The following is a 14,204-nucleotide window of genomic DNA, read 5'->3' as shown; positions in this document are numbered from 1 at the left end:
AAGAGTGAAGCAATTTTACATAATTGCTTATGGCCACCTCAAGAAAATAAAAGTCTTTCTTGGGATTGGTGGTCCAGTGGTTAAGAATCCTCCTTCCAATGCAGGGGACGTAGGTTCGGTTTGATCCCTAGTCGGGGAACTAAGATCCCACATGGCGCACACTGCAACTACTGAGCATGCGCTCTAGAGCCTGAGTGCCACAACTAGAGAGCCCACGTGCCACAACTAGAAAGCCCGTGTGCTCTGGAGCCCGCTCACTGCAACAAAAGATCTCACATGCCTCAGTGAAGATCCTGCGTGCCGCAACTAAGACCTGACGCAGCCAAGTAAATAATTAAATTAATTAATTAATTAAAATTTTAAAATGGCCTATAAAAGGCTTTCTTGTTTCAAAATATTGTAATAATTAACAATGATATTAATGCCTATGCTGGTTGTATGGAAACTTACAGTGCAAGACTAATATTGTAGAGTTAACTTCTCAGGAAAATCTTTTTCTCTCCACAATGACTCTAAGCATATTACTAACTTACTAACTTATTAGCTATGAATCCAACAAGTCAGTTGCCAAATAATGCAAGACACATTGAGAGAGTAGGGATCATTAGACCTTGATGATGCCCTAAAATACTAAATAAAATCACATTTGATTTTCACACTGCCCTCTGATTTTCAAATTTTTAATAAATAATAATATACTTCCTTGAGTCTAAGATATACTTGGTTAAAAATTGAGTTCTAAATTCAAAATGTGAAAATGTGGGGAAAAAAAGCATCATGGGATTGATAAAACATGTTAACTTCATATTATATAGTAAACAGAACTATCACTTTTAATTACTACTTTTCTGGAAATATTTTTGACAAAATAGTTCAGCACCTGATAGGACACATGAATCCATTGTAACATTTTCTTCTCTGCGTATAGGCTTCCCCTAGCCCATAAATCCTGAGAAATAAGTACAAAAACACTATTAAGATAAGACATCCATATCACCATTGTGTATCATTAACTTTTAAGATTTATTTTATATGCTACCCATCTTTTTTTAAGGCATAAAAATTACAAGTAAAGCTAAAAGCCCCCTTTGACCAACACCCTCAATCCTAATCTCCTGCCAGAGACAACACTGTCAATAATTTGGTATGTGTCCTTTTTAATCCATTTAAAATAGTTTTACATACATATTTCAATAATAAAAACATAGTTCTATTCTTTGTGAATGATTTCACTCCAATTTACATGAATGTTATTATATGATATATTTCATCTGGATCTTGATTTTTTTTTCACTCAACATTATTTTAGATAACAACCATGTTACACAATACAGACCAAGCTCATTGCTTTTAACTGCTGTATACCATTCCATTATTTGAATATATCACATTTTATTCATCCATTATCCCTTCAATATATATGTTGTTTTCAATTCAGATATATATATATATTTCTTATTCATATTTATGAGTTTCTTTAGGATGTATATCCAGAAGTGGAATGGCAGGGGCCTTTTAAAAAATATTTCCCTGCCTCAAAGTCATAGACAATATCCTGTTATTTCCTTTCAAGAAGTTCAGAGTTTGGCTTTTCACATTTCAGTGTTCAAATCCTTTGGAATTCTTTTTCTTTATATGTTGTAAGGTTGTATGTAATTTTATTTTCCCCAATATAGAGATTCAAATACTCCAACTGTTTTTATTGACTAGGCTGTCATTCTTCTACTGAGTCACGATGTCATGTCTAATATACAACAAGTTGGCATATACTCATTCATTTACTTCTAGGCATTCTATTCTGTAAAACCTTTTTATTTATCCATTAATGTTCTAATGCCACACACTACTATATGACCATAACTTCATAATACATGTAGTATATGGTAGAAGGTGTGTCCTCTCTGTTCTTATTCAATATTGTCTCAGCAATCCATAGACTTTTATTTCATATGGATTTTAGAAGCATTTGGTAAAAATCCTAGAAAATTCTTGTTAGATGTTTGGAACTATATTAGGTCCATAGATTAATTTGGGGAGAAAAGACATTTTATGATATTGGGTTTTTCCATCTACATCTGTGGTATTTCCCTCCATTTACTCAAGTCTTTTGCCCTTCAATAAAGCTTTACAATTTTTCCATAAAGATCTTTTTCATTTTTTGAGACTATGCCAAGATATTTTAAAGTTAAGTAAAGCATAGATTGAATTTAAGAGAAGGCCTTTATTCATTTAGTATACTCGGCGTTTCTCACCTGTATGACCTCTCTTATGTATAGAAAGGGATGCTCTTTGAGAGAATGCTTTCCCACATTCATTACATTCAAAGGGTTTCTCACCGGTGTGAATTCTCATATGTATTATAAGTAATGAGCATTGAGAGAAGGCTTTTCCACATTTATTACATTCATACGGTTTCTCCCCTGTATGACTTCTAACGTGAAGAGTAAGGGATGAGATTCGAGAGAAGGCTTTACCACATTCATTACATTTAAACGGTTTCTCTCCAGTATGAATTTTTTCATGTTCAAGGAGATTTTGTCTCTGACTGAAAGCTTTTCCACATTGATTACAATGATAGGGTTTCTCTCCAGTATGAATTTTCTCATGTTCAGTGAGATTTGATTTCTGACTAAAGGCTTTCCCACATACTGTGCATGCATAGGGTTTTTCACCAGTATGAATTCTCTGGTGTCGGATGAGGTTTGACATCTGAATAAAAGCTTTCCCACATTCATTACATTCATACGGTTTCTCTCCAGTATGAATTTTTTGATGTGTAATGAGATTTTCTTTCCGGCTGAAGGCTTTTCCACATTCATTACATTCATAGGGTTTCTCAGCTGTATGATTTCTCATATGTACAGTAAGGGATGAACTTTGAGAGAAGGCTTTCCCACATTCACTGCATACATAGGGTTTCTCACCTGTATGACTTCTCATATGTATAATAAATACTGAGCATTGAGAGAAGGCTTTTCCACATTTATTACATTTATAAGGTTTCTCCCCTGTGTGACTTCTCATATGTAGATTAACAGATGACATTCGAGAAAAAGCTCTACCACATTCATTACATGCATAAGGTTTCTCGCCAGTATGAATTTTCTCATGCTCAATAAGATTTTGCTTCTGGCTGAAGGCTTTTCCACATTCTTTACATTCATAGGGTTTTTCTCCAGTATGAATTCTCTCATGTTCAATGAGATTTGATTTCTGACTGAAGGCCTTCCAACAATCCTTACATGCATAAGGTTTTTCTCCGGTATGAATTCTCTGGTGTCTAATAAGGTTTGACATTTGAATGAAAGCTTTTCCACATTCATTACACTTATATGGTTTTTCCCCAGTATGAATTTTTTGATGTGTAATAAGATTTTCCTTCCTACTGAAAGCTTTTCCACATTCCTTACATTCATACGGTTTCTCTCCAGCATGAATTCTCTCATGTCTGATGAGGTCAAATTTATGATTAAAGTCTTGTCCACACTGATTACACTTAAAGGGGGTTACAACATGGGATGAGCAATGGTAAAATGGTTTCCCATACTTATTACACTCATAATTTTTCTCTCTTACACAGCCTTTCTCATAACTAAGTAAGTCTAAATTATGTTCAAAACCCTTATCAAATGAGTCATAATATTCATAGAAGTTTTGTCTTGAAGTAACAATGCCTGAGCCCAGAGGAAATACTTTTGCAACTTTTTTACATTCAATGACATTTTCCTTAATTAGAGTTTTCTTGGAGATGGATGTGACTTTCCTCACAAGTGTTTCCTGCTGCTCCTTGATCTGTTCACCATCTTCCCAAACTTCTAAAATGGAGGACCAAAAATTATAACTTTTGAATTTTTCTCCTACTGCATTATTGATAACATTTCAGAAATTTGCCAAAGTGGGGTTGATCTTTGATATTGGCTCTAGTCTCCCAATATGAAAGAAATCCAAAGTGCAAATGTCCCTAGTTTCTAAGATTTGAGAAGTTAACGCCTATAGATAATATTATGGAGAGAAAACTGCCATTAATAGGCCCAAGCTGCTTTGATTGATTTACAAAACATACTTATACAATGCAGATATCAGTAAAATGAATAGAGTAATTAAGATGAAAGGGCAAACACATAAATGACTGGATAGCAAGTCAAATGACTAGAGGATAAAATTAACACTTGTGGTTAAACAAAACAGATCGAATGTATATGTTTATTTCTCCCACTTCTTAAAATTCCATTGAAATGACAGTAAAAGAATAAAGATTCAAACCATAAGAACAAAGGAAATAGGAGTAAAAAGAAGGGTAAACAAGACATTTCAACAAAATAATGGAAGGCAAAAGGGTAAGAAAACCGTCAACTGATAGCTTAGCTAAGAAATTCAAGTTTTGTGCTACGAAGATGCAAATGTCCAACAACAAAGTGATTTGACAACAGAACACTAGAAAAGCTCAAAGATTGGAGGATTTAGGTACTTAAAAGGCAGGGATAAGAGTGGGGCTGAAAAATAGAGGATTAATTTAAAGTCTGTAGTTATATACTGATTTGAAGGCATGAACACATCTATATCATGAAGGTACATAAAGGAAAAAGGAGTCTATATGTAATTTAGAACTATTTTGGATAATGCTCAGTGAGGGCTGGAGAAAAGGAGTCATGTAAAACACAGTTCATAAAGGAATAAGAAAAAATAAACAGGAACTGAGGAGAAATCAGAATTCTTTAGAGAAAAGAAGACATTTCCAGGAAGGGTGATCCACAGGATCAAATATAGAAGAGGAATTCCTGTTTCAATATGGTGGAATTAAACATCTCTGTGTCCTCTCCTCTCTGCAAACATGAAGAAGAAACAGAAAAGAAAATATATGCTCAATAAAACTAAACGACAGTTAAACTCCAATTCCAGAGTATAAGGAAGACCAGAGGGTAGACTGAACCAGGTAGGGAAGAAACCGAGACACTGGCTGTTCTTTCTTATCTTAGACAGAAAGCATGGTGAACAGAGTTCTCCAAAACAGAAGGCACACCCTGTGGACAGAATGAATGAGTCATTTTTTACAACAATGGAATCCAGATGTGTTAAGACTGCTTGGTGGCAGGAACATAATGGTCTTCTTCTGGCCCTGTCAAATGGTAGGGAAGGCAGAGCTAAACAAGGAGATGCAAATAGCCATTATTCTTGTATAAGCAGGATGTTGGCATAGGAGGGTAGAAGAGATACTGAGTGCTAGAGGAAGCATGCAATTAATAATCTCTGATTCAGAAGAAGTAAAGGGCAAACCAACTCTTAACACCAAACCCTGTATGACACAGGAAGCCAATACGAGCAACAGAGGCTTCCTTCTAGCTCAAGAGTATTTTTCTAGAAAATCTCCAGCACTCTCCTTCTGTAAATAGTGGGTCCAGCAGGAAATAACCTTATTCAAAGATGAGGAATGATAGTTATAAAAGGAACCAGTATTCAGATCTATACCACACTACAAGAATCAAAAAACATGAATATACAAGCTTACAGGAAAAACTGATATTGACTGATCAATAAGCCTCATAAAGCTCTAAAGCTTTCAAGAAAAACAAACCTATGGGCATCCAGGCAAATAAATCAAGTCACCTATGAGGGAAAACAATCAGACTTCAGATTTCTCCAAGCAACAATTCAAAGCCAAGAAAATTATAAAAAAAAGCCCACTAAATTATAAGCTCCATGAGCCCATGCCCAGAATAGTATTTTATGTATATTGTTATGACTATAAATGTGGTTTCTTTTTCCTTATATCTTCTACTCGGTTGTTGAAGTATACATGAAAACTATTGATTTTTATTTGTTAATTTGATACCCTACCATATCACTGGATTCTCTTACTATTTGTTGCAGTTGATTCTCTTGTGTTTTAAGGGATATAATCTTCTAATCTATAAATAAAGATGGTTTTATAGGGTCCTTTCCAATTCTTCTAGTACTGATTTTTTTCTCCTGTCTATTACTTAGGTATAAACTTAGTAAGAAATTTACAAAAGGTATAAAGGAAACCTTGGAAAGCATTCCTGAAGGACACAAAAATAGATAGATCTGAACAAAGACAGAGAACATGTTCTTGGCTAAAAAACCTCGACATTATAAAGATGTCAGTGCTCCGAAAGTTAATTTATACTTCTAACACATGCCCAACAAAAAATCCAGCAGGTTTTTCTCTGGAAAGAGACATTTGAATCTAAAATACTTATGGTGAAATAAACAATCAAGAATAGCCAGCACAGGGCTTCTGTGGTGGTGCAGTGGTTAAGAATCTGCCTGCCAATGCAGGGGACACCGGTTTGAGCCCTGGTCCGGGAAGATCCCACATGCTGCAGAGCAACTAAGCCCATGTGCCACAACTACTGAGCCTGTGCTCTAGAGCCTACAAGCCATAACTACTGAGATTCTGTGCCACGACCACTGAAGCCCATGCGCCTAGAGCCCATGCTCTGCAACGAGAGAAGCAAGCGCAATGAGAAGCCCGTGCACCACAATGAAGAGCAGCCCCTGCTCGCCGCAACTAGAGAAAGCCCACGCGCAGCAATGAAGACCCAACGCAGCCAAGAATAAGTAAATAAAATTAAAAAAAAAAAAAAAAAAGAATAGCCAGCACAACTCTGAAAAAAGAAGTGTACTCAACTGGGAAAAGAAAGGGACTGAGTGTCAAGGGTAAGAGACAGACTTACGTTTCAATGTTATCTTTTGGACTGTTTATATTTTTTAACTAAGTGTGCATATATTATATTTCAAAAAAATTAAAGGAATGAAAGGTGTGAATAAGCAGGAAGGAGGTAACAATTTGTAAGCCAGAAACTTTTAAACCTATGTGGGATTGTGAGAGTTGTGAAGTACAATGGAAAGTGTGAGTATTGTTACAAAACAAATCTGAGGCTTTTCAAAATAGAAAGAAAAGGAATCTAACTCTGAAACAAATATGTTTTTAAAATACTGTACATCCACAAAATATTGAATTCATAAGAAAAAACTCTATGAACACAAAGGAAAGAGAGAGCTTAAGGATCATAGAGAGGGACACTAATCTTGAAAGTAATGCTGTAAATGAACTAGGGAAGTTTTGGTACCTAAAATTTGAAAAAAGGAAGATAGCTCCAATACAGTATTTGGAAGTGTCACCATAATCCAAGGCATTCATACCTTTTGTCACTCTAGAAGACTTAAGTGAATCTTGGAAAATGTGAAATGCTATCAACCCCCTGAACAACTGTCATGTGTCTTTCTCATTCAGACCTGCACTTTCACTTATTCACCTGGACAGGGCCTCCCAAGCATTTCTTCTTCTACCACCCATGGTTCTTCTTCCTGCTCCAACCTGAAGATCACATCTGGTTTGGTGACTTGGCAGCCTATGTATGATGAGAGACAACAAAGGACTTGGGTATTAATGTTGGAGACAACCATCCAGATCTTGGGTTGAGTCCTGGGGACTTGAGGGCCTATAAAAGATGAGGATGGAGGAACTTCCACAGTGAGACAAAGTAATTAGCCTTTACCCTAAAGACAAGCACATACAATCAAATGAAGAAAGGGAAGGCTAGTTAAAGACATCTGGCAAGTTGAAGTCTTCACACATTTCAAAGATAGAAAAGAATTCTGTGTAAAATTGCAAAGCTACCCTTACCCACTGTGACTAGGTTGCTATAGTTCTCCAGCATCACATCACGGTACAAGTCCCTCTGAGCAGGTTTCATTTGCTGCCATTCCTCCTGGGTGAGGTCCACAGCCACATCCTTAAATGTTACTGTTTCCTGTAAAAAGACAATTTGAAGTCATCAAAACTAAACACTGTGGTCAAAACATGTAAGAACCCAATTAGCTAGTATCCAGGGATCAGATACCATATATCAGGTTTGCATATTTATTTAATTTTGTATTTATACTATAGGGGAAAATATACCATAATAGAAATATCCTGTAGAAGTATGTTAATTATTGCATCAGCAAACTGATGAATTCATCATCTATTATTCAGGAAGCTGGAAATAGTGGTCACTGATTTATACTAGGTTGTGACAGAGATGACATAGATATGATACATAGGTAACTGGCTCAGAACCTGTCCAAGCAATTGTGTGATCTAGTAAGAAAGAGGACATGGAAATAGTGGGGAAGGAAGAGAAATAAGGCTGGAGGAAGGAGGAGAGGTATGAAAATTTGAACATGCAAAATTTGATATTTCTATAGGACTTCCAGATGGAAATGTCCACTATGCAGTTGGAGGTATGAAGAAAGGAGATGAGAATTTGTTAGCCATCAACCGAAAATTGGGAGCTGAATCCATGGCAGAAGGATATGAGTGGTTGTAAAGAACATATATGGTAGATTGGCTCAAGATGGCAGAGTAGAAGGACGTGTGCTCACTCCCTCTTGCAAGAGCACCAGAATCACAACTAACTGCTGAACAATCATCGACAGGAAGACACTGGAACACACCAAAAAAGATGCCCCACATCCAAAGACAAAGGAGAAGCTGCAATGAGACGGTAGGAGGGGCACAATCACAATAAAATCAAATCCTATAACCGCTGGGTGGGTGACTCACAAACTGGAGAACAATTATACCACCCACTGGAGTGAGGGTTCTGAGTCCCATGTCATGCTTCCCAACCTGTGGGTCTGGCAACGGGAGGGGGAATTCCCAGAGAAGCAGACTTTGAAGGCTGGCAGGATTTGATTGCAGGACATAGACAGGACTGGGGGAAACAGAGACTCCACTCCTGGAGAGCACACACAAACCAGTGTGCACATCAGGACCCAGGGGGAAGGATCAGTGACCCCATAGGAGAACCAGACCTACCTGCTAGTGTTGGAGGGTATCCTGCAGAGGCAGGGGGTGGCTGTGGCTCACTGTACGGACAAGGACACTGGCAGCAGAAGATCTGGGAAGTACTCCTTGGCAGAAGCCCTCCTGGAGTCTGCCATTAGCCCCACCAAAGAACATGTAGCCTCCAGTGCTGGGTCACCTCAGGCCAAACAACCAACAGGGAGGGAACTCAGCCCTACCTATCAGCAGACAAGTGGATTAAAGTTTTACTGAGCTCTGCCCACCAGAGCAACACCAGCTCTACCCACTACCAGTCTCTCCCATCAGGAAGCTTACACAAGCCTCTTATACAGACTCATCCACCAGAGGGCAGACAGCAGAAGCAAAAAGAACTACAATCCTGCAGCCTGTGGAACGAAAACCACATTCACAGAAAGATAGACAAAATGAAAAGGCACAGGACTATGTACCAGACGAAGGAACAAGATAAAACACCAGAAAAACAACTAAATGAAGTGGAGATAGGCAATCTTCCATAAAAAGAATTCAGAATAATGATAATGAAGATGATCCAAGACCTCAGAAAAAGAATGGAGGCAAAGATGGAGAAGATGCAAGAAATGTTTAACAAAGACCTAGAAGAATTAAAGAACAAATAAACAGAGATGAACAATACAATAACTGAAAAGAAAATACACTAGAAGGAATCAATAGCAGAATAACTGAGGCAGAAGAACGGATAAGTGAACTGGAAGACAGAATGGTGGAATTCACTGCCGCAGAACAGAATAAAGAAAAAAGAATGAAATGGATTATTACTCAGCCATATAAAGGAACAAAATTGAGTTATCTGTAATGAGGTGGATGGACCTAGAATCTGTCATACAGAGTGAAGTTAAGTCACAAAGAGAAAAACAAATACTGTATGCTAAGACATACATACGGAATTTTAAAAAGTGGTACTGATGAACATAGTGGCAGGTCAGGAATAAAGACGCAGACGTAGAGAATGGACTTGAGGGCACGGCGGGGAGGGAAAGCTGGGATGAAGTGAGAGAGTAGCACTGACATATATACACTAGCAAATGTAAAATGGATGGCTAGTGGGAAGCAGCTGCATAGCACAAGGAGATCAGCTCGGTGCTTTGTGACGACCTAGAGGGATGGGATAGGGAGGGTGGAAGGGAGGCTCAAGAGGGAGGGGATATGGGGATATATGTATACATATAGCTGATTCACTTTGTTATACAGCAGAAACTAACACAACATTGTAAAGCATTTATACTCCAATAAAGATGTGGGAAAAAAAAGAAAAAAGAAAAAAGAAAAAAAGGAATGAAAAGAAATGAAGACAGCCTGAGAGACCTCTGGGACAACATTAAACGCACCAACATTCGCATTATAGGGGTCCCAGAAGGAGAAGAGAGAGAGAAAGGACCCAAGAAAATATCTGAAGAGATTATAGTCGAAAACTTCCCTAACATGGGAAAGGAAATAGCCACCCAAATCCAGGAAGTGCAGAGAGTCCCATACAGGATAAATCCAAGGAGAAACACACCAAGACACAATAGTAATTAAGTTGACAAAAATTAAAGACAAAGAAAACTTATTGAAAGCAGCAAGGGAAAAATGACAAATAACATACAAGGGAACTCCCATAAGGTTAACAGCTGATTTTTCAGCAGAAACTCTGCAAGCCAGAAGGCAGTGACACGATATACTTAAAGTGATAAAAGGGAAGAATCTACAACCAAGATTACTCTACCCAGCAAGGATCTCATTCAGATTCGACGGAGAAATCAAAAGCTTTACAGACAAGCAAAAGCTAAGAGAATTCAGCACCACCAAACCAGCTCTACAACAAATGCTAAAGGAACTTCTCTAAGTGGGAATCACAAGAGAAGAAAAGGACCTACAAAAACAAACTCATAACAATTAAGAAAATGGTAATAGGAACATACATATCGATAATTACCTTAAACGTGAATGGATTAAATGCTCCAACCAAAAGACACAGGCTCGTTGAATGGATACAAAAACAAGACCCATATATATGCTGTCTACAAGAGACCCATTTCAGACCTAAGGACACATACAGACTGAAAGTGAGGGGATGGAAAAGGATATTCCATGCAAATAGGAATCAAAAGAAAGTTGGAGTAGCAATACTCATATCAGATAAAATAGACCTTAAAATAAAGAATGTTACAAGAAACAAGGAAGGACATTACATAATGATCAAGGGAGCAATCCAAGAAGAAGATAGAACAATTATAAATATATATGCACCCAACATAGGAGCACCTAAATACATAAGGCAAATGCTAACAGCCATAAAAGAGGAAATCAACAGTGACACAATAATAGTGGGAGACTTTAACACCTCACTTACACCAATGGACAGATCATCCAGACAGAACATTAATAAGGAAATACAAGCTTTAAATGACACAATAGACCAGATAGATTTAATTGATATTTATAGGACATTCCATCCGAAAGCAGCAGATTACACTTTCTTCTCAAGTGCATATGGAACATTCTCCAGGATACATCACATCTTAGGTCACAAATCAAGCCTCAGTAAATTTAAGAAAATTGAAATCATATCAAGCATCTTTTCCGACCACAACGCTATGAGATCAGAAAATAATTACAAGGAAAAAAGGAAAAAACACAAACACATGAAAGCTAAACAATACGTTACTAAATAACTAAGAGATCACTGAAGAAATCAAAGAGGAAATCAAAGAATACCTAGAGACAAAATGACAATGACTACACGATGATCCAAAACCTATAGAATGCAGTGAAAGTAGGTCTAAGAGGGAAGTTTATAGGAATAGAATCCTACCTCAAGAAACAAAAAAAATCTCAAATAAACAATCTAACCTTACACCTAAAGGAACCAGAGAAAGAAGAACAAACAAAACCCAAAGTTAGTCGAAGGAAAGAAATCATAAAGATCAGAGCAGAAATAAATGAAATAGAAACAAAACAATAGCAAAGCTCAATAAAACGAAAAGCTGGTTCTTTGAGAAGATAAACAAAATTGATAACTTTTAGCCAGACTCATCAAGAAAAAGAAAGAGCAGACTCAAATCAATAAAGTTAGAAATGAAAAAGGAGAAGTTACAATGGACACCACAGAAATACAAAGCATCATAAGAGACTACGACAAGCAACTCTGTGCCAATAAAATGGACAACATGAGCAATGGACAAATTCTTAGAAAGGTGTAACCTTCCAGGACTGAACCAGGAAGAAATAGAAAATATGAACAGACTGATCACAAGGAAGGAAATTGAAATTGTGATTAAAAATCTCCCAACAAACAAAAGTGCAGGATCAGATGGCTTCACAGGTGAATTCTATCAAACGTTCAGAGAAGAGCTAACACCCATCCTTCTCAAACTCTTCCAAACAATTGCAGAGGAAGGAACACTCCCAAACTCATTCTATGAGGACACCATCACCCTGATACCAAAACCAGACAAAGATACTACAAAAAAAGAAAATTACAGACCAATATAACTGAAGAAAATAGATGCAAAAATCCTCAACAAAATGCTAGCAAACAGAATCCAACAGCACATTAAAAGGATAATACACCATGATCAAGTGGGTTTTACCCCAGGGATGCAAGGATTCTTCAATATACGCAAATCAATCAATGTGATACACCATATTAACAAATTGAAGAATAAAAACCATATGATCATTTCAATAGATGCAGAAAAAGCTTTTGACAAAATTCAACACCCATTTATGATAAAAACCGTCCAGAAAGCGGGCATAGAGGGAACCTACCTCAACATAATAAAGGCCATATACGACAAACCCACAGCAAAAATCATTCTCAATGGTGAAAAACTAAAAGCATTTCCTCTAAGATCAGGAACAAGACAAGGATGTCCACTCTTGCCACTATAATTCAATACAGTTTTGGAAGTCCTAGCCATGGCAATCAGAGAAGAAAAAGAAATAAAAGGAATACAAATTGGAAAAGAAATAAAACTGTCACGGTTTACAGGTGACATGATACTATACATAGAGAATCCTAAAGATGCCACCAGAAAACTACTAGAGCTAATCAATGAATCTGGTAAAGTTGCAGCATACAAAATTAAAGCACAGAAATGTCTTGCATTCATATACACTAACAACGAAAGATCAGAAAGAGAAATTTAGGAAACAATCCCATTCACCATTGCTACAAAAGAATAAAATACCTGGAATAAACCTACCTAAGGAGGTAAAAGACCTGTACTCAGAAAACCATAAGACACTGATGAAAGAAATCAAAGATGACACAAACAGATGGAGAGATATACCATGTTCTTGGATTGGAAGAATCAATATTGTGAAAATGACTATACTACCTAAAGCAATCTACAGATTCAATACAATACCTATCAAACTACCAATGGTATTTTTTACAGAACTAGAACAAAAAATCTTAAAATTTGTATGGAGACACAAAAGACCCTGAATAGCCAAAGCAATCTTGAGGGAAAAAAACGGAGCCAGAGGAATCAGACTCCCTGACTTCAGGCTATACTACAAAGCTACAGTAATCAAGACAATATGGTATGGGCACAAAAACAGGAATATAGATCAATGGAACAGGATAGAAAGCCCAGAGATAAACTGATGCACCTATGGTCAACTAATCTATGACAAAGGAGGCAAGGCTATACAATGGAGAAAAGACAGCCTCTTCAATAAGTGGTTCTGGGAAAACTGGACAGTTACATGTAAAAGAATGAAATTAGAACACTCCCTAAAACCATATACAAAAATAAACTCAAAATGGATTAAAGACCTAAATGTAAGACCGGACACTATAAAACTCTTAGAGGAAAACATAGGAAGAACACGCTTTGACATAAATCACAGTAAGATCTTTTTTGACCTACCTCCTAGAGTAATGGAAATGAAAACAAAAATAAACAAATGGGACCTAATGAAACTTCAAAGCTTTTGCACAGCAAAGGAAACTACAAACAAGATGAAAAGACAACCCTCAGAATGGGAGAAAATATTTCCAAAAGAATCAATGGACAGGGCTTCCCTGGTGGCACAGTGGTTGAGAATCTGCCTGCTAATGCAGGGGACATGGGTTCGAGCCCTGGTCTGGGAAGATCCCACATGCCGCGGAGCAACTAGGCCCGTGAGCCACAACTACTGAGCCTGCACGTCTGGAGCCTGTGCTCCGCAACAAGAGAGGCCACGATAGTGAGAGGCCCGCGCACTGCGATGAAGAGTGGCCCCCGCTTGCCACAACTAGAGAAAGCCCTTGCACAGAAATGAAGACCCAACACAGCCAAAAATAAATAAATTAATTAAAAAATAAAACAAAAAACTCCATCCCACACCACAGTCTTTAAAAAAAAAAAAAAAAAAGAATCAA

General features: G+C 37.3%; 1 protein-coding gene across 10 annotated transcripts in view; it reads right to left on the bottom strand.

The window, feature by feature from the left end:
- Positions 1 to 1,137: 1,137 nt before the first annotated feature.
- Positions 1,138 to 14,204, bottom strand: part of ZNF568 (zinc finger protein 568) — a 39,640-nt gene continuing 26,573 nt past the window's right edge. For all 10 annotated transcript variants that reach the window (XM_082439330.1, XM_082439328.1, XM_082439332.1 and 7 more), the window contains 3 exons: positions 7,649 to 7,775; positions 7,278 to 7,373; positions 1,138 to 3,815 (listed from right to left, as the gene is read on the bottom strand). In XM_082439330.1, the coding sequence (XP_082295456.1) occupies positions 2,230 to 3,815; positions 7,278 to 7,373; positions 7,649 to 7,775 (1,809 nt within the window). In that variant the 3' untranslated portion in view covers positions 1,138 to 2,229. The remainder of the gene's footprint in view (positions 3,816 to 7,277; positions 7,374 to 7,648; positions 7,776 to 14,204) is intronic.

The sequence above is a fragment of the Balaenoptera physalus genome (assembly GCF_965194825.1).
Source record: "Balaenoptera physalus genome assembly, chromosome: 19".
Classification (NCBI taxonomy): domain Eukaryota; kingdom Metazoa; phylum Chordata; class Mammalia; order Artiodactyla; family Balaenopteridae; genus Balaenoptera; species Balaenoptera physalus.
This window is presented reverse-complemented; position numbering and strand designations above follow the sequence as displayed.